Source organism: Alosa alosa, chromosome 20 (assembly GCF_017589495.1).
Source record: "Alosa alosa isolate M-15738 ecotype Scorff River chromosome 20, AALO_Geno_1.1, whole genome shotgun sequence".
Taxonomy (NCBI): domain Eukaryota; kingdom Metazoa; phylum Chordata; class Actinopteri; order Clupeiformes; family Clupeidae; genus Alosa; species Alosa alosa.
Genome location: NC_063208.1, coordinates 24,211,167 through 24,236,814, shown reverse-complemented (window position 1 = coordinate 24,236,814; position 25,648 = coordinate 24,211,167). Strand labels below are relative to the sequence as shown.

Below are 25,648 nucleotides of genomic sequence, written 5' to 3'. Positions count from 1 at the left end.
TATGGGGCATTTAATTGGTGCATCGTGGAGTGACATGCTATTGGTCACAGCCTCAGGCTCATCACTATGAAAGCCACTTCACCTGGATGTCCTCCAAGGGTGATAATCACCTGCAGCAACACCATGCAGCCACAAGTACTTTCCCCAATAACAACAACAACAACAACATCGTAGTGCTTTTTAAAGAAGTACTGTATGGCTAGCCCTCAATGGATCTTTGTGCTCAGTTTTGGCAGTAAAATATGAATTCTGCCCTCTCCCCACATACACAGCACACTATCCCATCTCCCCTGTCATCCCCCCAACACACACACCAAGACCCCTGGCAGTTGGGTTAGCCCCTTGAGCCGTGGATCTGCCCAAGGTTTCTTCCTTGGTAAGGGAGTATTTCCTTGCCCCTGTTGCTCTAGCTCTTGGGTGCTCCTTGTTGGTGCACCCCACCCAATGCCAATCCTCCCCCACCTTTTTTATGCAGCCCTTGCCACTTAATCTACTAAACCCCTCTTCTACTGCACTTTTTACCCCCATTAATGCACAAATAGGCTGACACCAGACATAATTTCACTGCATTTCTTACTTCCAGTAACTATATGCATGTGACAATAAACTTCCTTGTATCCTTGTAATTCAATCATCCAAGCTGCCTAAAAAACAAAGTATCCAAGACCACACAATGACTGGCCATAGTTCTGTGAGACTGAAACAAGCCTATGAGAAACATACTTTTTGGCAAGCTAGCTAATGCCCTAGAGATCCTGACACTAATTGAATACCATTGAGAGGCCAGTGGAATACAGAAAGGTAGACTAGAAATCTAGACGCGCCCCTAGCGGCAGCAACAGGGCTAGTCTAGCAACTCTCCGTTGGCTTGTGAGCTCCAGAAATCGAAACTCAATCAGGCCAATGAAATCGTGTATAGAGTCGTTAGGTGGGCTTAACATAATGATTGATGGCAGAGTTGCAACGGTTTGGCTTGAATTCCCTGCTACTTGAAAACAAATAAGATGGATGTTGCTGTTGGCGAACAGTGTGACACGAGTTAAGCTTTTATTAAGTTGGCAAACGTTTGAACTAGACAACTAGCTCCGCTGGTGGGAAACGCATGGGACTCATAGCACTGCCGCTGTCCTATTGTGTGCAGAGGGAATTTGAAAGACAACTGATTATCCCGCCCCTCGGACTGAGCACTGCGAACGGTGAGTGCCCAGACCCTACATTTTAATGTGGGTCTGGCTCGTCAGGCTAACAGAAAGGTGTATCATCGACTAAATGTTTTTATTCCCCCACAAAGGTCACACATGTGTGCCTTGAGTCAGAAGAGTTTAACAACTGCATCTAAATATTTGAGCATATTTCCTCCTAGATGCATGAACTTCTGTAAACATTCTCCCTATCCCATCATGCACTTGTGCAACACATTAGCAAATGACAGAATCCATATTCTCACAGGATGTTTTCATGATAATTTCACAGCACGTTTGTTTCAGTGCTTTGGTCAGTGACTTTTCTCATGTTGCTGTAACTGTTGAATGATGAAGATGAGGTATGACTGCAAGCAGCGCTCAATCTCCCAAAGCCATAAATAAACGCAGAACAGAACCACAGGACAACACACACACACACACACTCACACCCCGCAAACAGAGTTTTTAAAAACTCCGGGCTGATCATTTTTTTGGGAAAACTCTGTTTGTTCATTTGCGTCTAAAGAGGTACAAACGGAGATTTATGTGACGGATGTGGCAGAGATTTTTAGTCAGTTCAAAAGATAAAGAGGAAGTGATTCGTTGCTGTTTATGATATTTTGATATTTTCGGGATTTTGATTGGCTAACCTGGGCTTGAGCTTCTCGTTACACTGCCACATACAGGTTTGGCATGCTCTTGAAGGCATATACCCGGGTTAGTGTAAAGGAAAACCTTTCTGAAAACTGACAGGTGTGCACAATGTTATTTTTGAAAACGGAGAGGGTGAAATGTCTGTTTATGAAAATAGCCGTCTACATGTAAATGTAGCATCAGAATGTATTCTCTGTGTTAAAACTGTTTTTAATGAGAGGGCAATGCAAGAAATATTGACATGTCAATAACGCTCACTTGAACTGAATTACAGTTTTTCTCGATCGTTTTGATACCTGTGTCAACTCTGACATCACGTTCTCAAAACAGTTAACACCCGTGTCTGAACAAAAGCAGTGCTTGCAAAAGGCTGTTACTCTCTCAAAACACTTAAAACATGCAGCAAAAGCAAATCTTGCCTTCAAACACTACAACTTGTTGCCAATTCAAAAACACTCTTTAATCAATCATTACACGCTTGACAACAACATGCAAAATCTAGTTCTCAAAATGAGCATTTTTGCTATGTCTGTTCCATTACTTTCTCATTTTTCTGGTATCAAAAAGTACTGAATAAAAAATTATTTATTCATTCCTCCCAAGATGTAACTGTCATTGACATGTAAGACAATAGTAAACACCTAGCAAGATACATTTCATTGAACTACAACTTGTAATTTTTCCCTGAAATAGACCTACAGTAAACACCTTTTGTACTGTTTTCTCCACCAAATAGGCAATACAGTACTTTGTCTAAATGTGCAGTAGATCCATACTTGCAAATAGCAACACAGAACAGACATCTCTTATGTATAATGAATGATTGCTGATTGAAGAATTGTGCAAAAGAAGTTTCACACAGGTGTATCAGAGATTCAGACTTATGCAAGGAATCTATACCACCTGTGAAAAGGTTTTCCTTTTGTTTAGCATGGGAAAACCAATAGAGTTTGGGGCTTTTGAATGACACCTGTGTTAACTGTTTTGCAAAAGGGTGTAAGAAATGTTTGAACCCAATGAAAATATGTGAACACATTCGCAAGAGATGACTTCTGCTGTGCAAAGAAAGTAGTCATGAAGACCAAGTGGGTTCCAGTTTACTTAAGCAGGTAAAAGCAATCGAGAAAAACTGTAAACTGAGAGAAAAAAGAGTGAGATGGAGAGAGAGCAAAAGAGAGATTGAGAGAGATTGGAGAGAGAGATGGGGAGAGAGATGGAGAGACAGATGTAGAGAGAGAAAGAGAGAGGGAGAGAGAAAGATCTGGGTTGGCGAAACAGTGAATGATGACACAGGGCTCTGTTCTGACTGCTGTCCTGCTTTCTTGAGCAGTGACTAATCATGACAGACCTCACCTCCTCCCAGTTGGGACTGACTGACCGTCCATCAGCCAGGTTCAGGGCTCATCCAATGGCTATCCGATGGTTGACAGGCTATCTACACAAATACATGCAAACCTCCCACGTCTCACAGTGTTTATAAAAGCACAAGGACGGAAGGTTCCAGTGTGCTTGGTGAGAAGATAACCGTGTTGGAGAGTGGCTCCTCGCCTTCCTCATGTGCAGACCACGGTGGTGATAGTTCGTGTTTGGACACGAGTCGTCGTGATTGAACTCGCCGACCGCCACACATGGGCCATTGTTGTCCCGTGAGTCCTCCAGACCCGACCTACTCCCTGATTCAAATGACGTGCATAAACACAGCGAGACACACACACACACACACACACACACACAGACACAGACACACACACACACACACACACACACACACAGAGTGACCGAGCCATCCCTCCCTCCCTGTTTCCATGAAACCCAAACTGATTACTATGATAACTATCTACTTTTGTGTTATTTTCGTTTGATTTTCATTTCAAAAGAGCGGCGCCCGCATCTCTGCATTATGATTGCGAACACTTAGGGAGGCAGTGGTGATTCAAGGCCAGACTTTGAAAGGCTGCTGCTCCACCTCCATAGACCTTGCTCGTTGGGGAGGAGGGTGCATGTGTGTGTGGGGGAGTTTGTGTGTCTGTGTCTGTGTGCACGTGCATGTGTGTGTGTGTCTGTGTGCACATGCATGTGTGTGTTTGTGTGGGAGTTTGAGTGTCTGTGTGTGTGTGTGTGTGTGTGTGTGTGTGTGTGTGTGCACGTGCATGTGTGTGTGTGTGTGTGTCTGTGTGCACGTGCATGTGTGTGTGTGTGTGTGGGAGTTTGAGTGTCTGTGTCTGTGTGCACGTGCATGTGTATGTGTGTGTGTGTGTGTGTGTGTGTGTGTGTGTGTGTGTGTGTGTGTGTGTGTGCGTGAGCACATTTGTAAGGACCACACAGAGATCAAAGACCAGAGCAAAGGGAGGGTGGGAGTGGGCACGGGGGCTATTAGCAGGAAATGTGTTTGGAATAGGCCTGGATGACCTCACATTAATCATTAATACCACAATACTTTAACAGACTTTACATTTTTCTTACTTCATATTTTGTTGTTAAGTAAGTATAGCTTTTAATAGAGAGCACACAAAAATACTAATTAAAAACATAACCATGTTTGAGTCTTTCAGGCCTTCATAGCACCATCTCTGCCTGTCTGTACATAACACATTTACTTAGTGCAGAATGATATGACACAACAGATAAACATCAGCCGCTACCATCTATAACTGTCTATCTATAAATTCGCTGAAAGGCAATATCAATCAACAACGCCTATTTTGGCCGATACCAATGTTGAACCTAACGACTTGTACCTAAATAATTCGGTACGAATACATGTACCTTTACATCCCTAGCCGATACCGATGCTGGCCTGATACCAGTGCGTCCCTGGTTACTGCTTCCTGGTGTTACTTTTGTTTATTCTGAAAACTCACCCTGACTGGCAAGGCGATGAAGGTCTGATCTGGGAGAAACAGTAATGACATGCGATGCCCTGAGCTGGCACCACAATCCAAGCTGACCAATCACATCCATGGGGCAACCATATGAGGCCCTGCGTGAACTAAATGGACAAAATGCAAAGTTGGCGAATTCCACCAGCCAGATCATGACCACAGACATGGGTGGGTCTGTCCAGTGCACCCACAGCCACACGATCGATTTAGTTTCCACACACAGGGCATTGCATGTTTGCGACTGTTTGTGCTTACGGTAATTTCATTAGGGTCCGTGTTGTCAAAAGGGAATGGCCAAACCAGTATCAGTACCACCCATGGTCCACCAGGATACACCAACAAATGTTGGCCTGTGCTCCATGCAGCAGTCCCTGCCTGGTCTGGGTCCTATAAAACATCACCACGCAGGAGCCCGCTTACTGACCCAGAACAACAAACAGCTCCATCCAGGGTTTGCTCCCACATGGGCATCGCCAACAAGCGCAGTGGCCTTTCTCAGGTCAGCCAGTGAGTTCATTTGTCAGAGTTCTCTCTCTCTCTCTCTCCCAGCTACCCTAGTTGGACCCTTCTGAATATTTCAACAGACCAGCACACCACTCAGCTTCTGCATGCATGCGCCTCTGCACTACATGCACTTAAAAGCCGGGACAGGGCAATGGAGGAAAAATGTGTGACAAACAATGCACATCTTCAATTTCGTTGTTGTTGTTTTTTTTATTAATCTCTGTAAATGCCACGTTCTGTTTATAAACTACATTTCAGATCACGTTTTAACGCCGTGATGAGAGGCTCCGTTTGTGAGTGTTTTTGTGCCGCACGAGGGCCCATATGTGTCCGGGTGATAAATCCTGCGTTAACATATGCGCATGGGCTCTGGTGACTGAACGTTTGCCAGGCGAGGTAGGAGCGCTGCCCAGTTTATCTGCGACGGAGAGGAACAGACTAACAGTTGGCTTTACTTTTCCATGTTGAGAATCTATCTGATCTCTATATGCGCTTATTCCGCAGCGGGGCTATTTCTATGTTTTACTATGGTCTTTCCAAACATCTGGTTTTGTGTGCCCTTTGAACGGCTCTGACAGTCAGTGGGCTTTGTGTCTTTGACTGTGACGGTGCACTGTACACAGAAAACCGTTCCTCTCTCCACTGGTGCGTACTTGCGCAAGGCATGAGATCTTTCCGTAACTCTTTTCTGAGACTGACAAAAAAGTCTCTTTCACAACCTGTCACCTTACAGATCGATGGGAGGTTTTTAAGGTGAAAAGGTGTGATTGTCTCTTTACTCTCCGTGGCGTGGTCACATATAGTCAGGGGAAATAAAAATGACAAAAAAGTCCGCACACTAGAGCTCCAATAATTGTATCTTTTTATTCACCACATGTGATGTCTCGGGACACACTGCCCTTCCTCAGACATATTCTCATATAGTCAGGGGTCAGCTAATGTTAAACTTAAGGGAGATAAACTCAAAATAGTTCATTTGCGTATGCGCACTGGGAAACAGATAGCCACTATAATGTAAAAACAAATAACAGTATATTTTAATTCAGGTATATCAATCGCTTGGTCTTGTCCGACTACAAATAATAGCGTTCTATATAATGTGAAAGACGTACATTTCGGTACTAATGCAATCCTACTTTAGTCACTAATTTGTTTTAAAGTATTCCACGTGGAAAATCTTTAAAAAATCTAAATCACCACATATTGGCCATGCGTCTGCTGCCTAGTATAAGTTACCGCATAGCCTACATTGACCAAGCATGCATGTATGTTTCATTTGGCGAAATAAATGCAATAATTGGACTCTAGACTGAGGAAATGGGAGTAAAATTCAAGTCTTCGCACCTGAAATGTGGCCTCCAGAAGGTACCTAGACACTCGCTCTTTTACGCAAATAATTTCCTGGTTGACGAAGCGACTTCTTGGTTACATCTGGCCAATTGTCTTGTCAGTCATCAATATAAAACACAGCTCAGTAAGTACGAAAATGGGTTAAATGTCTCTTCCACTTAACTGCACAATTAATGAATGAAACACATTATGATACAGCGCAGCATAGGATTCAGCACCCAAAGCGTGTGGTAAGTATGAAATACTCAGCACAATAACCTATATGTCGGTGTTCATGTATCAAACGGACATTGAGAATAGACGAAAATGAAATTGAAAATGTAAGCAATTTAAATGCTAATGCACATCTATCTGAGACTAGCCTACAACTAAAGACGGTGCTTGGAATCATAATATCAATGTCTTGTTGGCTACCGGAGGAGCTCGTAGGGAGCTGAAATATTTTAATTAATTCACCGCAAACAAAATATTTGGATGATTCAGATTCATCTGTTCAAGAACATATAGGCTATAGGCTAACAACAATATGGAAAATACAGTCACTGTAATTATCCGGTCCGTCGGTTTTACCCGTTCTTTCGTGAACGTGAGTAGTCGAGGGACGAATTAATTTCGTTAGCATTAGACTCACTATATGGAACTGTAAACGACTGGATGCACTTACTGGTTGACAGCAATCGGTGGCTGCGGCTGAAGCACGGAATTGTTAGAAGTTATCAAATAATATGTTGTGTCTTTTGTCTCGTGGAGAATGGCATCGTTGTGATTTCGCTTGCTGGTTCTTGGATGCCTGATTCCGACTCCGACTCGACGGGCTGAATCCACTACGGGCGGCGAGGCTGCGTTCGAGAGCGATGAAGCACTACTGACTGATACCACAACAGCAGCGGCGCGTTTTCACTGTAGCCTACAGCGCACCAAGACCAACGCTGCCTCATCCTCTTTCCCTCGCTAACTCATCTCCATGGTTACTCACCTGACCCACTTACTCCCCAGGGGCAAGCAGCAAGCGGGATAATAAGATGCGGTGATTAGGAATCTTAATTAACTTAAACCCCATCAACAGGCATGGATAGGCACAGACTTCCGATGGACTCCTTGGTGACACTACCAATTCAAACAAATTGTTTGGATGGAGCATCCGCCAAGGTATTATGGTGTTTGTGCTGGGGTATGAGTTCTTATGAGTTTGCCTGCTATTGTCTATTGGCAAGCAACAATTGAGGACAGTAAGGAAACAATTGTATTTCCAAATCACTGTAAATAAATACACTGAGCCAGAGATTTGTATGTGTTCAGCAAACATCTGTAACTAAGCACAATTACAGTATAGAAATGTCACCTGTGAAATGAACCTCACTGCCCTGGCAAGCATCTAGCAAGGAAACCTAAGCCCCCGTTGAGCCAGCCAGTGAAAGCTGTTTGTGTTTGCTGGCTACTGTGAGTGTTGTGGCTGCTGATCCTCCTCTGTGACAGACACATGCTTGCTGTTAGAGTGTTTGCCTGTGTGTGTGTGTGTGTGTGCCAAGTCAGAGCAGTGGGGACCTAAGCCTCTCTTTGGTCCGTTAAGCCCATGAGCATATTACATGAATCTGTAGCTCAGGACAGTGCACCACTCAAGATGTTCCTCTGGCATAACTGGTTGAAAACATGGTTGAGTAACATGCCAATAACACCAAGGTCGTCAGGTTAATAGCCTGGGTGGGAGCACACAGATTACTGTTAAAATATGAAATAAATAAAAGAGGAACTGTAGGTGGTAGGCTATACTGTAAGCTCTCAGGTGCCCGATATACATCTGCTAAATGAATGGAAATCTGGACACATCAATGTGGCTATAAAGGATGTGGCTGTGATCTCATCTTGAATTCGGCGTTATTCAGGCTGTGAGCTGTGAATTCATCTTGAAGGCAGCTTTATTCAAACAGCTGGAAGAAACCTTGAGTTTGGGAAAGATCCATTCTTGTATCTTGGCTTTAGCATTGCTGTATCATGGATTCCATAGTTATTTTAACATGTATTAATACCCTTTTAAAACATCTGTGACAGTCTTTGAAAATATATAAAAAGTTTCACAGTGCTAAAGGATGGCACATTCAAAGTGCATAAATATTGTATGCACCAGAAGTGAACGGTTGCTCTTAAAACAGAAAACACATTTGCAAATGCTAACATGAATAAAAACAACAACATATCAACATGAAAGGACCCACATGTAGAGTTCTCTGAAGCCGTTAGTAAGTGAAGCTGGTTGCGGCCATAACTATTCTCTTTTATCAGTCCAGCCAGGCAGCTTAAAGGCAATGTTGTGTAACTAGTCCACTCCCTTCAACTACTCTGGGGTCCAGAGAAGCAGCTCCAGTCTGAGTTAAATATCTGAGCAAAAACCTCAACATCAGCAGCAGTGCAACATCCACTAACTTACTTAGTGTTGCACAGTCCTCCCTACTACGGTAGTACCTACTTACTAGTGTTGCACAGTCATCCATACTAACATCCACTAACTTACTAGTGTTGCACAGTCCTACATAGTATAAGTATAAGTATATATACTCTTTTGATCCTGTGAGGGAAATTTGGTCTCTGCATTTATCCCAATCCGTGAATTAGTGAAACACACACAGCACACAGTGTACACACAGTGAGGTGAAGCACACACTAATCCCAGTGCAGTGGGCTGCCTGCATCAACAGCGGTGCTCGGAGAGCAGTGAGGGGTTAGGTGCCTTGCTCAAGGACACTTAAGCCGTGCCTACTGGTCGGGGTTCGAACCGGCAACCCTCCGGTTACAGGTCGGAAGTGCTAACTGGTAGGCCCATAATAACTTACTAACTTACTTACTTACTAGTGTTGCACAGTCAGTCATCCATACTAACATCCACTAACTTACTTAGTGTTGCACCATCCATACTAATTTACTTACTAGTGTTGCATTCATCCATACTAGAAACATATTGTGATACCCTGAAATTAAAAATGGTTCTTTAAGAATTGTGTTTTAATCAATGTTTTAAAAAAGATAACAATAATAATAAACATGCTTCTTATCAATTAAAAACAGAGAATTTTAAGATCCACATTCTTTTGTCTGGGTCTATTGCATTGCTCCTATGACTAATTTTGGTACTACGACAACACTATTACTTACTTATCAATTCACTAAGCTCCCTAATCAGCTCCAACTACTGATGAGTGACTCAGTGGATAACGCATCCTGAAGATAGATGATTCATAAGTGTAACAACATGGGGCTTTATGCGCTTTGATTGGTGGAGCATAGTACAACAAGTGCCGTGCCATGGCTCGGACTTGTCATAGAGCTAGAGTAATTGATTTGTATTTGTTTTGCATGGCACTGTAAGGCTATTTGAAATAAATGAAATAGCTGCCAAATGACCAACTACAGTACGAGCTAAATGGAGTGATATGGATATGGAAATGGAGACACAGACCATGTTCATCTCTCTAAAGACTCCAATCTTTCATCAAGATAATGTGCGCGTTTGGAGAATGGGCAGGACTGGGTCGCTTCCTCAATCTTGAGTCAGCTAATATAATAAACGTCAGAGTGTCATTATTTTCAGCCTGTGTCTTTTTTCCTGAAACAGAGGGACTAAATAAAAGTGTTATGTTCTGTAGACCACACATGACACCACACACACACACAGACATCAATCACATCAGATCAATGACACTCTTGCCCTAAGGAATGTTACTGTACACACAGTGCAATCAATTCATCCACAGGGTCTTTTGTTCCATTTACAAAGGCTACCACTGTAAACCCACAGAAAGTGTTGCTCGGGACTGAAGTGTTGGCAAGACATGTTAATATGCTGTTCATACAGCCATCCACACACCAGCTACCACAATTACAGCCATCATCAAACACCTGCGCAGAACAGCAGCAAGCCAGTAACAAACCCAGAAGAGCCTAAGTCTGCTCCATACACATTTGTAAAGTGTGCGCCACTCTTTTGAAATGAAAATCAAACAAAAATAACACAAAAGTAGATAGTTATCATAGTAATCAGTCTGGGTTTCATGGAAACAGGGAGGGAGGGATGGCTCACTCTTTCTCTGTGTGTGTGTGTGTGTGTGTGTGTGTGTTGCACAGGCTATGTTATAGTAGCTTTTTGTTGTCTGGTGGGATGTTTGTGTGTCTATTTTTGTTTGGGCACAGCACACATATGTCTGTGTATGTTTGTGTGTGTGTGTTTTTGCACTTGCTATGTTAGAGTAACGTTTAGTGGGTGGGATGCAATGGCAACGTTCGAGCAGACCTGAAGGTGAAACGGACATGTCTGGCCTGGCCTGGCCCCACCCTGGTGGTGCCATGTTGTGCTGGGCTCGGCCATCACCACAGCTCTTTTTACGCTGCCGCCCAGTAGAAGAAGGACTGCAGCCTTCTGTTGGTGGAGCTTATCCATTTAGCTCCCAGGGCCAGTGCACCATTAACCAATCCCCCTCGGCCCAGTCCAGGACATCCAAGCATGTTTGTGAGCGTCTCTCAGGGGTGTGGAAATGGAATTATGTAGGAAACACTGACCATTTCCTCGGACACATGTTCCCTGTTAGTGAGGGCATCTGCCAGTAGATCTTTTTTTTCTTGGTGTGTGCATCTGTGCATCTCTGTGTGCGTGTGTGTTTGTGTGCAAGCATGTGTGTTTGTGTGTATGCTTGTTTATCTGTGTGTGTGTGTGCATGTGTGTATGTGTGCATGCTCGTTTATCTGTGTGTGTGTGTGTGTGTGTGTGTGTGCATGTGTGTTTGTGTGTATGCTTGTTTATCTCTGTGTGTAAGTGTGTGCGTGTGTGTGTCTGCCTGTCTGCTGCATTAACTTTATCTTGGGGTCTGCTGTTCCTCTCAGACCATCAATGCTATGGTCAGTATCCTCAATCCTTATTACCGATACAAAAAGACCAAACCACATTGATGGCAAACAAGTCACTGACATTCAACTACAGCAGTAAACATTACCTAAACGTGCAAAAAGAAATCCTCCATCATTTCTCTCACTGAGGCTCTATATATAGACCATTACGCCCTCTAAAACTCTCCCGATGGATTTCCTGACTTCCTGAATAAGGCACAGCGTTTCATAAGAGCCCTTTGTGAAATATCATATCAGTTATTAATACACAGTAACAAAGCCCACGCATTCTGCAGCGCTACCCTCGCAGGATAATAGCATGATTAACTGCACTCAATAACACCGGGATAATACAGCAACCAACGAGTCAGTCAGTCATTGAGATTTAACCAATTTCCTCTGCTGGTCTGACAGAATTATAGAGATTTCTGTATTCTAAAGCCTGCTTCTGTACGCCTTATGCAAGCAAGATCCTTTTTGTACATGTACTAGTACATAATTGAATAAGATTATGTCTGCACAATATGTTTTCTCTTGCATAGCTTACAGTAGGCTACTGTTCACAGAGTCACCACGCTTTCAATCATCCTCAGAGGCTATATAGCTCATACTATATTTCATCATACAGTATGCAGTAACATGCAGTAAAATGGTGGCTTAGTAGGAGAAGATGAGATATCGTGCAGCAATGATTTTTTGATGTTTCAAAATCAATATTGAGCTGCATATTGCGCATAGTATAAGTCAGCACTGGTCAGCATTTACATATGCAAGTTGTTCAGGGCAGGTGTGTGTGTATGTGTGTGTGTGTGTGTGTGTGTGTGTGTGTGTGTGTGTGTGTGTGTGTGTGTGTGTGTGTGTATGGGGGGATAATCAAACTATAAGCGCATAGCCTTCTGTTCTGCCAGAGGGCCATCACATCTGCTTCCAGAGTTGCTTCACCGTTGCCAGGGACTCGCCCATCTTGGAGTGGTGTAATTTCGTCTCACACACTCGCTACTGTATGTCTCAGGTCATCGGTGGCTCATCGCACACATGTCAGCTCTAAAAAATCTGCCCTTTTCAGCAGTAATAGACCTGAAGCAGCAGTTTGTGTTTTCACACACACACACACACACACACACACACACACGGTGGGAGCTGCCTCCAGCTTGGGTAACCATAATCAATTACCGCCCGTCTCTGGGCCAGGTCTCGCACACTGCTCTAGTTCAGTGGCGTTTTCGCCCTCCATTTTTCATAACACTTGTTTGTTGAATCCTTAGGAAGTCATTTGGATCATAAATGAAGATGTGTCCCCTCAGGCGGGGTCGTTCTGACTGCCAATGTGTTGGATCTCAGTGTGTCTAAGACAGTGGTTCTCAAACTTTTTCTTCTTTCATTTTGGAATTTTCAAGCTCCACCTGACCCCAAAATGGTAATGTTAAAAAAATGGTTCCACGTTGCATTTCCTGTCTTGGTCCGCTGGATCAGTTGCTATTTGAATTAATATGTCGGCCTGTTTATCACTCCTATATTTGTGTGTGGCTATTTTGTTTTGAATCTATGATCTATCACCTGATATGTCTCTATTCCCCACTAGTGGGACCCGCCCCACACTTTAAGAACCACTGGTCTAAGATAGACTTATTTCTATGTGACTCATTGAGTCCAGCCTGTGAGCATTATCATTGGTGAGCTATCGCCCCCTGCAGATTGGATTCTGCAACACACTAGAGCCTTCTGTAGCCACCACAACATTTTCATACATCACATTCTACATCACAATGTCTCTTTAACTTAACTATTTCTCTTCGCCTTTGTACTATGTTTTGTTTTTCTCAGATTTTAATGATGTCTGTTGGAAAAAAAAACAAAGTCACCAGTGCTTCAAATAGCAACTAAATTGTTGCTTATAGGTTTATGTTTAGTGGCTGCACACAGACAGATATGGGCCAGAATTGACACAATTAGTTTCTATATGAGATCAGTAGCAGTTATATTTACAGGAATACAGAATCATTTAGGGTGAAAGTTAAGTTGCAGATATATTTAAATTGAAATCTCCCCATTCAGTAACTAATCAAAAATTCAAAGTAGCACCTAGGTCACTCTGATGAAGATGTAAACCGAAAAATTGAATCGAAACTGCACCGTTCAAAAATAAAGAAATAACCAACTTCAACATCTGTGTGCTACGGTGATCCCTTCCTTTCACTGCATGATCAGTTCTCTCCCGTGAAGCACCGGATTGTTACAGTAATCAGAATCGCAGAGGAATCACCTTTTTTTTTACTTGACCTACAGTAGGTTGTTTTTAGACCTTTAGAGAGTTTCCCAGCATACAGTTATAAGAAGATACAAATGTATAATCAAATCTAAAATCTGAAATCAATATTGAAATCTTAAAATATATATTAATAGTAGTAATGCTGTATATAGAGGTAGCTGTTATTCAACACTACTTAGCCTACTTGTTTGTTGACTACCATTCCTTCAAATTTTAAAATTTTAACATTAACATAACATTTAACATTTTAACATTTTAAGTTTGAGTCGGCAGAATCACAAGAAGCCTTCCTGATCTTAGCGTTACAAAGGATAGATTAGGCTCCTGTTGATTTTGTTGACTTCTAGTGTTCCTTGCTGACACAGATACAGCTTATCTTCAGACTACCTTGGTCCTAAATTGAAAGACCTTCGTCACCAACAGGGAGGAACGTATAGAGACCAGGCCATGATTCCAAGTAGGTGCTTTAGTGGCCTTATAGCCTAACCCAGAGGAAGTTGTAAAGCTGATAATAGAGCAGCCTAGGGGGTTCAATCTCCAAACTAAACAATGCCAAGGGGCTTTTCTATTAAGAGGACGGCTGTCAAAATTAACTCATAACTTGTTACAAAATATTAACGCAATTGATGCATTTTGTTTACCTACTTCTTTTGTGGGGATGCTGATGTTATGTAACGGAAGCCACAAAACCTGAAGCTACAAGCCTTAGAGTTTATTTTACTGTCTATGGAGTTAGCTGAAGATGGCGAGGAACGGTGAGGAGCTTGTAGGCGAAAAGTTTTATTTTAAAAAGTTGCCTGATGTTAAAAAGCACAGTGATAAGTGCTGCCGCTACCACCACACGCATCGCGCACTGTGCATAGGGCAAGGGACAGAGGGGGGACCAACATTTAGCCAATAAATAGTAGCTTCACTGCAAAGTGTTTTTCACTCCTGTTAGAGAACTTTTACAAAGTCAAAATGCACCAACAGTATGTTACATACAGATGATACTTTTCAGATCCTTATAAGCCGGGGCCTACTGGTTAGGGCTTTGGGCTTGTAACTGAAGGGTTGCCGGTTCAATCCTGGACCAGTAGGAAAAATGTGGGCAGGGGAAGTGGTTGAGCACTGCTCTCCCATTCCCACATCAATGGCTGAAGTGCCCTTGAGCAAGGCTCCCCGAGTGCCACTGTAGCAGGCAGCTCACTGCTCTGGGTTAGTGTGTTCACTGTGTGCTGTGTGTGTTTCACTAATTCACAGATTGGAATAAATGCATGCCAAATTTCCCTCACGGATCAAAAGAGTATATATACTTATACATAAGATCCAACGGCTAATCCATATAATTGGGAACGTGTTTGAGCGCGCACCAAGAGGGAGAGAGAGAGAGTGGTAGGTTCCAGGTGGCTGGTTTTGTTGATAATATAAGTTTCTTTTTAATATAAAGGAAATCATGAAGGCAACAAAGACGAATGTTGTGTACTAGCCATAGGCTATATTTGAATGGAGCTGTTAAAAAGATCATTATGAGAATGTGTGGACACAATACGCTTAAAGTGACAGTGCACCATTTATAACGGAGTTAAACAGCATCAAATTAGTAGTATTTCTTAAAAAATTTATATTTCAAAACAACTTACTCATTAATTTTGTGATTCATGTTGCATTTAATATGCCCTTTAAAAATATAAAAAAATCTACTTTTTAATTTGCAATTAATCTAGATTAATTCATTTCAAAATATGAGATTAATTCGTTTTTTTTTCTTAAACTGTTTGACAGCCATAATTAGAGAGGTTTACCACCTCCTCTGGGTTAACATACACAGGTCTGCCACTAAACCACCACTTGGAGCACACCCCAGATAGCTCACAGGATCGCCAGAGGAGGACTCTTAAATGGGGGGTTCTCGAGCCAATGCTGGGCCCACGTGGCCTTGATACTGGGTCGATCCTTCAGAAAATCATGGTACTCAGCAAGTTTGGGATACTTATTCTGACTCAACCTGTATAGATAGAAAAAACACATGTTTTGCTTTAAGATAGTAAATACAGTACATATTGACATATTGACATATTACTGAGTAATTTGATACACCTAATAAGTAAGCAAGTATGTTTAATGTATATAACACATTTAATACCAAAGTGTTTCACACAACAATAAAAAAATAAAAGAGAAACATACCAAACACAGACCAACATGCATTATTTACAGACACAGATATTTAAAAGCAAGTTCAGGCTAAAGCCAAACTGAAAAAGTGTGTCTTAAGACTAGATTTAAAAGCAGTGCAGACCTTAAGGACCTGGAGGGAGTATATGGATGCAGCATATCAGCCACATATGTGGGAGCATGACTATTAAGGGCTTTTAAAACAAGCAGTACCACATTGTACTGAATTCTGTACACCTGTGGTCTGATGTTTGTGTAGGCAGTATTACAGGCCTAACCTTTATCATTAAAGCACAACTGTGGATCACATGGAACACTTGGGTGACTTGTTGTCAAGTAATACAGTATGTACGTAATCATTTCATTATTGTTATTTACACCATAATACTCACCCCAGGCGGAACGCAAGGGCCAAAGTTGGAAAAAACGCAACATCAGCCAATGAGAAGTTTTGTCCAGCCATGTATGGTCCAGTCTACATTGAATAGGAAGCATTATGTATCATGAGAAGATGACATGATGGACCACTACATTTTATGGTACATCACACTCAAGACACACACTTCAACTAACTGATTGTTACTGAGTTCAATCAAGCTCTTCATTAAAGGCTGAGTGAGTGAGGGAAACTACTCTTAATTTAGAGCTGTACATGCCAAGTTTAGGAGACTAATTTTAACAGTGATGAGACTGGGCTAATTACCTTCTGCAGGTAGCCCTCCCACAACTGAAATTCAGTTGTTGCTGCCTCATTTTTTTTCTTTAGTGCTGCCTCCTGTCTCTCTTCCTCAGGCGTGTGAAAGTTGTACAGCAGAACATCGACTGCATGGCACATAAATGAAGATCACATAATCATCATCAACAGAATGTAACGGCAATAAATGGCAACGTCCACACCATCATCATGATCATCAGTGTTGGAGTCATCACCATCATCACCATTATCATTCACATCTTCAACATCACTATCAGAAATATGTTTGTTTATCATTGCTGCCTGTGACCTGGGGGGTATTCCAAGTATGTGGTTTAGTGACAAACCTGGGTAAGTTATGTCAGAGTAAGTGGTAAACCTCCTAATAGAAGAGCTGTATGGCTTCATTCTCCTAACAAAACAATGCCAAAGGCCCCTTGTTGTAGTAGGTTTACCACTCTGAGTTAACTTACCCAGGTCTGTCACTAAACCACATACTTGGAATACCCCCCTGATACGCACACAAGAGCCAGGATGTAGCCTAGTAGTAGGAGCACATTAATATTCTGCCACAGCTCACTCATTTTCTGCTGTGCATTGGGGGCCTCAATCATCCGTTGGTACACCAAGGCAAATCCTGCTTGGTCACTGGGGATAAGTTGGTTTCCCTGGGACTTGAACTGGTTCTGCATGATCACAGACACACAATGCATATTCTGATAAAGTCAGATGTGAGTCAGATGTGGCTTTATTTACATCAAAGTAAAACTACAGAGAGTGTACTTCTATGTATTGTGGCCATGGAATATACCTCCAAGTACATGCAGGCTGCAACAGATTCATTTATCATATGGGGCCCATGGCGAAATGAGGGGACCTGTTGATTCACAGTGATCAATACAGACACAGTGGTAAATAATGTCTACGTTGGGCTAGTGAACAATGGCATGATTTGAAAAAGCAAAGGTGCCTTGCACCGGTCGATATGTCTGCAGCGGAGTTAGCCTCGACTAGACCAAAAGGCCATTGCGATTCTTAATAGTTAGGCTGATAAGCAAAACAATTGTGCATTTTATGACTAAAGCATGAAAGTTTCACCATATAATCTTCACCCCCTTAGGTTTAATTTCAGATGTGGAGCCATTTCAGATCTGACCTCTGGTGCTAGATAATACACATCTTTGAGGAGTAAAATATTTTTAAGTAAAATATTTTTAAGCAATTCCACTGCCATTCAAACTGGTTGCTTGAGTTCATTATGACAGTATGAAACCTTTAATTGGCAACATTCTAATCACATACAAATGTGATTTCTTTTTTTATAAAGCATCGATAATGATGCAACAAAGGAGAAAACTTAAAAATGTTACACATCTGCTGCCACAATGTTGCACACTTCAGTGGAAGAACTAAACACATCTGCCAAATTTTACTCACTTAAGATTGCATGATGTTAAGATGATACTTTATGGCTTTAGAGGACAGGCGACATCACATCAGTAGCTATACTGCTATTATGGTTATAGATAGATAGATAGATAGATAGATAGATATATAGATAGATAGATAGATAGATACATAGTGGAATGGTAGATGGTAAATAATATGATAAAGAGCAATTTAGTAAGAACCCCTTTCAATGAAATACACAAGTATTTGTATCTAAAACAGTTACTACATATATCTGGCAAGATTTCATAAGGCACAGCAACTACTAGAAATGTAACGATTTATTCATTGATAATCATTCTTCTGCCAAGTATATTTCCTCTATCAGAATGGTTGCAAAGCAACTCTAATTTTTGTATCAAGGTAAAAAGAAGAAACAATAGATTATTACTATAAGTGTAAAGAAACTAACATCTTAACTCATTCATTTAAAATATAATTTTAAATGAGTTAGTTAAAATGTTACTAATGAGTAATTATATTTAATTATATTTAATAATTGACATAGGCAATCGTTAAACTCAATAAGATCCTTGGCCAATGAAACATGGCCACTACCTATAGTACCACTGGCCACTACTCATTTAAAATTATATTTTAAACGAATGAGTTAAGATGTTAGTTTCTTTACACTTAGTAAATAGTAATAATCTATTCCCAAAGTTGCAGTGACGGCACAAATCATTAGAAACGGTGAACGAAGGTGATGTGCCAGTGGTCCATACACGTTCACACAGTCATGTTTCCATCCAAGAGCATTTGTGCTTCTTTTGTAATGCTCAGTCAAAGATCCTTAATATACATCAACCGTCTCTGGCTCAGTTAATGGAAGTTCTAGATTGCACAGTAAAATTCTAGTATGGCTTGCAGAAATATTTTACAACTGAAAATTAGTGCAATTTTTGAGTCTGCCTGCCTGGCCCCAGAGGTCAAATCTGAAGGGGCTCCACATCTGAAAATTAAGTTTACAGTCTCTAGAAACACTGGACAAAATGTCATGCTTTTTTAGTCATAAAATGCACCATTTAATGTGTATATATAAGCTTATCTGCTCCACTATAACATAATCATGCAACTTTTAACTCTAAAGCATGTTGGCAGTTTAAATAATAGACTGTACGTGTCGTGCCTGCTGCACACGCCCACTAGTTAGACCAAGCAGACTATGCATGTTACATAATACACGTACACACTGTGGTGTAAACAGACTTTCCCCCAAAAAGAATAGGTGCAAACATTTACTTGTCCTCTCGGATTAACATCGAAGACCTCCTTTGATTTGTGTTCTCCTTTCTCAAAAGACAACAACTTGTGTTGGTAGCCTTGCAGGTTTTTCTCCTCAAGCGCAATCATGACTCTCCAGCATGGAGGAGAGCCAGAACCCCAAAGAAGAAACATGTCTTCGGCCATTATCTCACAGATTTCACCGAAAATGTGTCAGTTAATACTGCTTAGTTTGCGTGGATTGTGGTTGTGCTCAACAATTTCCGACAGCAATTTTCTTGTAATTTGCCGCGATATAGCGCACGCCCACGTTTCAAGGGTTGAATGCGCAAGAATGTTATAACAGTTACGCCAAGTGGGACACAGGGGACAGTGCTCTGTCGGAGAGTATTTATTAAAAAAGAGAAACAACAGTAGACCTACGTGTACGTTTCTTTTACCATCTGACGTGAGAAATGCTGCGTCATGGTGCCTTAACAAGTCTTACTACTTTATGTGACACGATTTCTGACTGGCAAGTAGATAGACCTACGTTTCTTTTACCAGCTTAAATGCCATGTGAGAAATGCTGCGTCATGGCGACTGAACAAGTCTACTGTACTTTGCATGACACCATTTCTGACTTGCAAGATACCGCTAATTTAAAAGTGTTTAGCAGCAGTCGGTTAAATGGCCCTTTTGGTACACTTGTTGCATCTTTTCTCGCAGCAATCTCATTCAGTGTATATTTGCCTGAAACTCTTGATTTCGAGATTTAGCTCATGGATGGTAGATTTGTACAAATTTGGCTTGGCGTCCCTTTCCAACGTTATTGTCATGTACGTCAAATTGATTTCTCCAAAGTGAAGTGCAGCTTTATGCTCGTCACATTTTTGTGCAACCAGTGTTTTAAGACGCCACACTATCGCTCCTATTCTTAAAGGATGATTGATTATGTTGGCCATGCCTTGTCTAATATTTTGTTTGAAGTGTTTTGTGCATGCATCATGTTAATTCACAAAATCAAAGATAAGTTGCAGCATACTTTATTTGGATTAAAGCACTCGTGACATTGTAAGTAAAATCAACCTCAAGTGGTACCAAGGTCATACATGTTCAATGTATGTACTGCACAAGTAGAAAAAATATATGTAATAGTGCATATAAATTAATTTAGTATTCAGCAAAGCTTTATTTATTTTTCATTAGTATTATTTTTTTAATATCAAAAGAAGTGTTGCCATGAGAAACAACATACTCCAGGTGCAAGCATATTACTGTATCAGTAGACTTTGTCTAATGAGCATCTTGGTCCGGAATAGCAAGCCTGCTTGGTTTACAGGGGAGAACTTAGAGGAAAACCCATTCTCTCACAGGTCCTTCAGTGGGTCCATTGTCGGGGGGTTTTGAAGCCAGTGCGTGGGCCAGGAGGCCTTGATGCTGGGGCGATTCTTCAGGAGATCATGGTAACCACCAAGTTTGGGATACTTTTTCTGGCTCAACCTGTGTGCAAAAAGATAAAATTCAGTTGTTCCCAGATGGTGAACCATACGGCAATGGTGTCATCTCATACTGTACATCTAAATGTTTGCTTTGCATCACAGACCAATTTATTCACCCACAGTTGCATTATATTATTGACATGTTTTACTGTGATATAACGGTATTGTTATTTACAGCATAATACTCACCCCAGACGGAATCCAAGTGCCAAGGTTGGAAAAAACACAACATCTGCCATCGAGAAGTTTTTCCCGGCCAGGTATGGCCCAGTCTACATTGAACAGGGAAAAAGCAGAATGAGAAGATCAGAAGATTTAAGGATACATCCTAACACAGTGTTTGTGTAATTTTGCCACTGTAGCTGTGCAAACACAAAGCACCTATGGTCCAGTTTACACTGAAGGGGGGAATGGGTGTGTGTGTATAATTACACAGCACTTGTCCGGTTGAGGGCTTTCAGATATTGTTAGGTAAGGTCAGAGCCATATAAAGGTAAACCTTTATATGGCTCTGGGTAAGGTGTTGGTTTTTGAACATTCTAACACAAGATTCCAATCCACAACAATTCAAGGTTCTAAAATACTATGTTGATTTCAGAGCCTTAGGGCTCTGGTTGATTTCAATAAACCCAGATATTCTTTAGAACGTTTATTTTCCAACATTTCCATCACCCTTAAGGGTTAAAGATTAGAAGATAGGGTTTGCAATGCTAGGTGTGGTCAGGCACATTGTTGGGATATTGCCATTTTAAGGAAACTTGATTCTGCGAGTCAGCCAGTATTGTGAAAGTAAATGACTAAATCTAAAACTTTATATCATTGTAGCCTAACAGCTCTAGCACTGGGTGGGTGCAGAGCGTGTTTTACTGTTCTTTTAACATGCACACCTGCTTTAGCAATGCAAGCTTGTAATCCAGCTGTTGCCTAGATGGTTGCGCTCATGATACCTTCTGCTGCAGCGGGCAAACTTTAGACGAATGAGCTGATAGAAATCGTTGACGCCTTATGAGCCTTTCAGCACAAAGAGAACAAGATTGATGTCAGCAGTGAGGAGTTACCTTCTGCAGGTGGCTCTCCCATATCTGCAACTCGGCCGTCGCTCCCTCCTTGTTCCGTTTCACAGCTTCCTCGTGTCTCTCTTCTTCAGGTGTACGTCGAGTGTATGTAATAAGGTCCACTATACATGACAGAGAAGCACAGTCATCATCATCTTCAGTATATCGAGAGTCACTCTCATCACAATCATCATTATCGAAATTATCATCATTACAGTTTTTCATTGCCAATGTATCACCATCACAGACCTGTTCATATTTAGTCACTGTCTGGGAACACACACTCGCTAAAACGGAAGGATACATTATTGAAGCGCACAAATATTTCACTAGTGCTCACCCATCTTCTGATGCAGGTTAAGTGCTTCAAACGAGCGTTGGTACACAAGAGCTTGTTCTGCTGGGTCACTGGGGATCAGAGAGTTTCCCTGGGACTTAAACTGGTTCTGCATTCACACACAGACACACAGTCACACAGAGCACGTTCATATGGAAACATTTGTCCTCTAATTAGGGCCCGAGCACCCGAATGGTTTGACAGTTTGTTTTTGTGTTGTCTTGCTCTGTTTGTGTTGACTTTGTAAAGTGACCTTGAGAAAGGCGCTATATAAATAAAACATATTATTAGTATTATTATTATTATTATTATTATGATGCTTATTCCAATTTATGATTTGTCTCAGAGCTTTTTCCTTGTTTGAGGTGGTTAACATAGGCGAAAAGTCTTGAAATTTGACACACACATCAGATCTCACACAAAGCAGTTAGGTACAAGAGCGTGGCCCCGGGACTCACTAGCATCCCCTTAGTTGACTGATCTCTTGGGTGGCATATATTTTCAGCTACACACACCAAATTTGGTAGGTGTGTGTAACACCTCAAAATTAACAACTTTCATAGTACACTGCATTAGCCACGCCCAACAGGAAGTGAGGTAATTAGGATTTGGAGCACTTTCAATTTATGCAATTCATGTCAAAGTTGGTATACATGATGTGAAGATGATGTTGATTTAATAAAAAACTTTTTTTGATATGTTGGAATGTGCTGAAATAGCAATATGATGAATTTGCATACCCTGCCGTATAAACACATGCCCAAAATGCATATTTGGCATAGCAAATATAAGGGGGGGGGAGGGGGGTGCATTCAGTGCAGTGCAATTGTTGCACTACATATCAAAAAATGTATGTAATAAATTGGTTATTTGGAAGCACATCATTGTATCCCACATAGCGTCACCTAGTGATTACCATCGGTGTAAAACATCACATCCGACAGGAAGTGAGTGAGTGTTTCCAATGTATAAAACTCGCAAAAACAAATAGCTCACACATCAGATACGTGCATTTGACGGATGCACCACATGTGAATGCATTGTTGGATTCTGAAATGTCATGGGTTGTGGACCGCAGGTGCTTGGGCCCGCCATTGCCGCTTGTGGCTATATTTTTCTACTTGATGTTACTTTATTAATTTAATTTCGTCATGACTATTGCTTAATTGTCCCATTGTTGTTTACTCTAGAATCTATATAGGTAATTTAACCCTCCTGTTGTGTTAATTTCATGTTTACTAGTTTTGTGTTCCTGGCAACGCAATACCTGCACTTATGCAATAAGGAGAATATTAAGTTAATATATATTTTATAAAGTTAATATGTATTTTACCTCCAAGTACATGCAGGCTGCAAAAGACTCATTTACTACGTTGGTCCCATGCCGAAACGCTGGCAGCTGTAAAGAGAAGCAGACGCTACATCAGCTGAAAGGATTTGAAATCGAAAGTGTCTGGCGTAAAGTTCTCTTACAATCCAGTGTAGATAAATAAAATATTGTTGTCATAGTAGGCTGGTAATGCATGCGACACTGGTGCATTGTAAAATCATCGTGCGCAACGAGCATGTACCTGTCCCCTTGGGTTGATGTCGAGGACCTCCTTTGATTTGTGTTCTCCTTTCTCAAAAGACAACAACTTGTGTTGGTAGCCTTGCAGGTTTTTCTCTTCCAAAGCAATCATGACTCTCCAGCATGGAGGAGAGCCGGATCCCCAGAGAAGAAACATGTCCTTGGCCATATTCTCACAGATTCACTTCGTAGACAGTTGCCTAAATTAATGAGTGTTTTATGGTTGGGGTAGCCTGGTTACTCGGTAGCCTACCTTCCTGCCTATAACGTCGTGATTTTATGTCGTCTATTCTACATACCACGCCCACTTTTATGGACTGAAAGAATACCAAAATCGTTGCCAAACAGGATAGAGGGGACAGTGCTTAAAGGGGACGTATCGGTAAACGCGTTTGTTCACTTACATGCATTTGTTTTAATGCCTTGATAATGACTGGGCAGATCTTCCCATGACATGGCATGACATGGCATGACATGGCAAATTTTCTGACCTGGAGTCGAGATGTTTGTCATTATCCTGCAGGCTGATCGTTTCAGGCAGTCAGGGCAAGGGCAACCCTTGAAACTTTAAACAACAAAAAACGAGAATCTTAACATAATTAACAACTAAGTAGCCCAGAGTAGAATAGTTTCATCTTGGACTAGTTAAGATTGAAACTTGTCAATGGCCTAAAACAGTGTTCTTCAATGAATGAATGTTCCCAGGGTGCAGTGCGTTCGGAACTAAAATTGTATTATAAAGTGTTCTGTTTACAAATGTGTGTTACTATGTGTCAACTGTGGCGATTGCTAACATGTATCTATCGAGGAATGTCTTGTTGTAGGCCTATTCCTGTATGTGTGTGGATCATGAGGTGACATATCCTGCATGTTGGATGTTTGTGCACGTTAATAAAACTGTCTGTCAAGTCTGACACATAAGAGTCTGCGTTCTTATATTCTATATTCTATATTATATCCTATTCTATATAGGAATGTAAAAAATGTTAAGGGCATGAATTTGCTCTGCGATGGATTTTGACAATACAGACAATCGGTGTTGTGCCTGAACGAAAGTTCAACTCGTTCCACGTGAACTGAACGTAGGCCTACTGCATTACTGCCTGATGAACGTTACTGTGAACTCGTTCATTCTAGTGTCTGTGAACGGCACGCTCTTTCAGTTTAACTTCGTTCAATAGGGTGCCAGATTTATAGAGACCCACGCGAAATCCCGGCTAAAACACACCGTAAAAAGGCCTTAATATGGCAGCATGCAGGTCACCATTTGTCAAACTATAGGCCGCGGTCCGCAACGTGGACAATGCTGGTCTGCAGAGTGAAGTTACCCCCCCCGACTCGAGGTTGCCAATCCAGATGCCGAAACACTACTGATGTTGTGATTAGTAGATAGGTAGAGGGTGGCGCATCAGGCCAAAACACAACATGACATGAAAAAACACAACATCAACATCAGTTGAGAGCTGCAACTTCACTTTTAAATGACAATATCTTGACCAGACTACTGTTGTCAGTGATATAAGTATTTGAAAATAACATGATTTCTTAATGTCTAGTGACATATCAGGGCCATTTTATGATCAATTGAAATACATTTCTTAGGTTCCTTTAATAGAACAACGTGGATTTAAGCAACTTCCATAAAAAAACAGAGCACAGACTATATAAAACACTGTAGCATTAAGTATTAAAGTCAGCCAAAAGCTATTAATTAGTCTTAGTTAAAGATAAAGATCTCCAGATCAGTGATTTAGGCATCTGATCCGCCATTTACCATTCACAAAAGCTGGTATTGTGTATCCAGAATCCTTACATTCAGCCATTCAAATGGAATGTAATTAAATAGCATATAAATATTCCATCAGTGTATGATGCTTGCATGAGGGAAACATCCCAAAACAATGGCACCCATATAATTGCTGTTGTTTTGAGAAGTATTTCTCATGCAAGCATCATGCAACAATGC

General features: G+C 41.3%; 3 protein-coding genes across 3 annotated transcripts in view; all 3 read right to left on the bottom strand.

Annotated features, from left to right (window-relative positions):
- The window catches only part of LOC125284986 (regulating synaptic membrane exocytosis protein 3-like), a 69,519-nt gene extending 61,984 nt beyond the window's left edge, over window positions 1-7,535 (bottom strand). The window contains 1 exon segment of the mRNA XM_048229168.1: window positions 7,239-7,535. The gene's annotated coding sequence lies outside the window, so the exon portion shown is untranslated.
- A 7,426-nt stretch (window positions 7,536-14,961) lies between these two features.
- LOC125285255 (glutathione S-transferase A-like) lies at window positions 14,962-19,524 on the bottom strand. Its single transcript, XM_048229609.1, has 6 exons — window positions 19,258-19,524; window positions 17,378-17,443; window positions 17,147-17,252; window positions 16,576-16,694; window positions 16,265-16,347; window positions 14,962-15,702 (listed from the first exon to the last, which is right to left on the bottom strand). The coding sequence occupies exons 1-6, from the start codon at window positions 19,423-19,425 to the stop codon at window positions 15,567-15,569; spliced, it is 678 nt and encodes a 225-aa protein (XP_048085566.1). The 5' UTR covers window positions 19,426-19,524; the 3' UTR covers window positions 14,962-15,566.
- A 724-nt stretch (window positions 19,525-20,248) lies between these two features.
- LOC125285256 (glutathione S-transferase A-like) lies at window positions 20,249-23,969 on the bottom strand. Its single transcript, XM_048229610.1, has 6 exons — window positions 23,684-23,969; window positions 23,446-23,511; window positions 22,116-22,221; window positions 21,779-21,897; window positions 20,910-20,992; window positions 20,249-20,721 (listed from the first exon to the last, which is right to left on the bottom strand). Exons 1-6 carry the CDS (start codon window positions 23,849-23,851, stop codon window positions 20,589-20,591), a joined length of 675 nt encoding a protein of 224 aa, XP_048085567.1. The 5' UTR covers window positions 23,852-23,969; the 3' UTR covers window positions 20,249-20,588.
- Between the last annotated feature and the right edge of the window lie 1,679 nt (window positions 23,970-25,648).

Coding starts and splice junctions, on each gene's coding strand:
- LOC125285256 (XM_048229610.1), bottom strand. CDS start 23,851: ATGGCCAAGGACATGTTTCTTCTCTGGGGATCCGGCTCTCCTCCATGC. Junction 23,512..23,683: donor ACATCAACCCAAGGGGACAG/GTACATGCTCGT, acceptor TTCTCTTTACAG/CTGCCAGCGTTTCGGCATGG. Junction 20,722..20,909: donor GCACTTGGATTCCGTCTGGG/GTGAGTATTATG, acceptor TTTTGCACACAG/GTTGAGCCAGAAAAAGTATC.
- LOC125285255 (XM_048229609.1), bottom strand. CDS start 19,425: ATGGCCGAAGACATGTTTCTTCTTTGGGGTTCTGGCTCTCCTCCATGC. Junction 16,348..16,575: donor GGGAGGGCTACCTGCAGAAG/GTAATTAGCCCA, acceptor TATTCAATGTAG/ACTGGACCATACATGGCTGG. Junction 15,703..16,264: donor GCCCTTGCGTTCCGCCTGGG/GTGAGTATTATG, acceptor CTATCTATACAG/GTTGAGTCAGAATAAGTATC.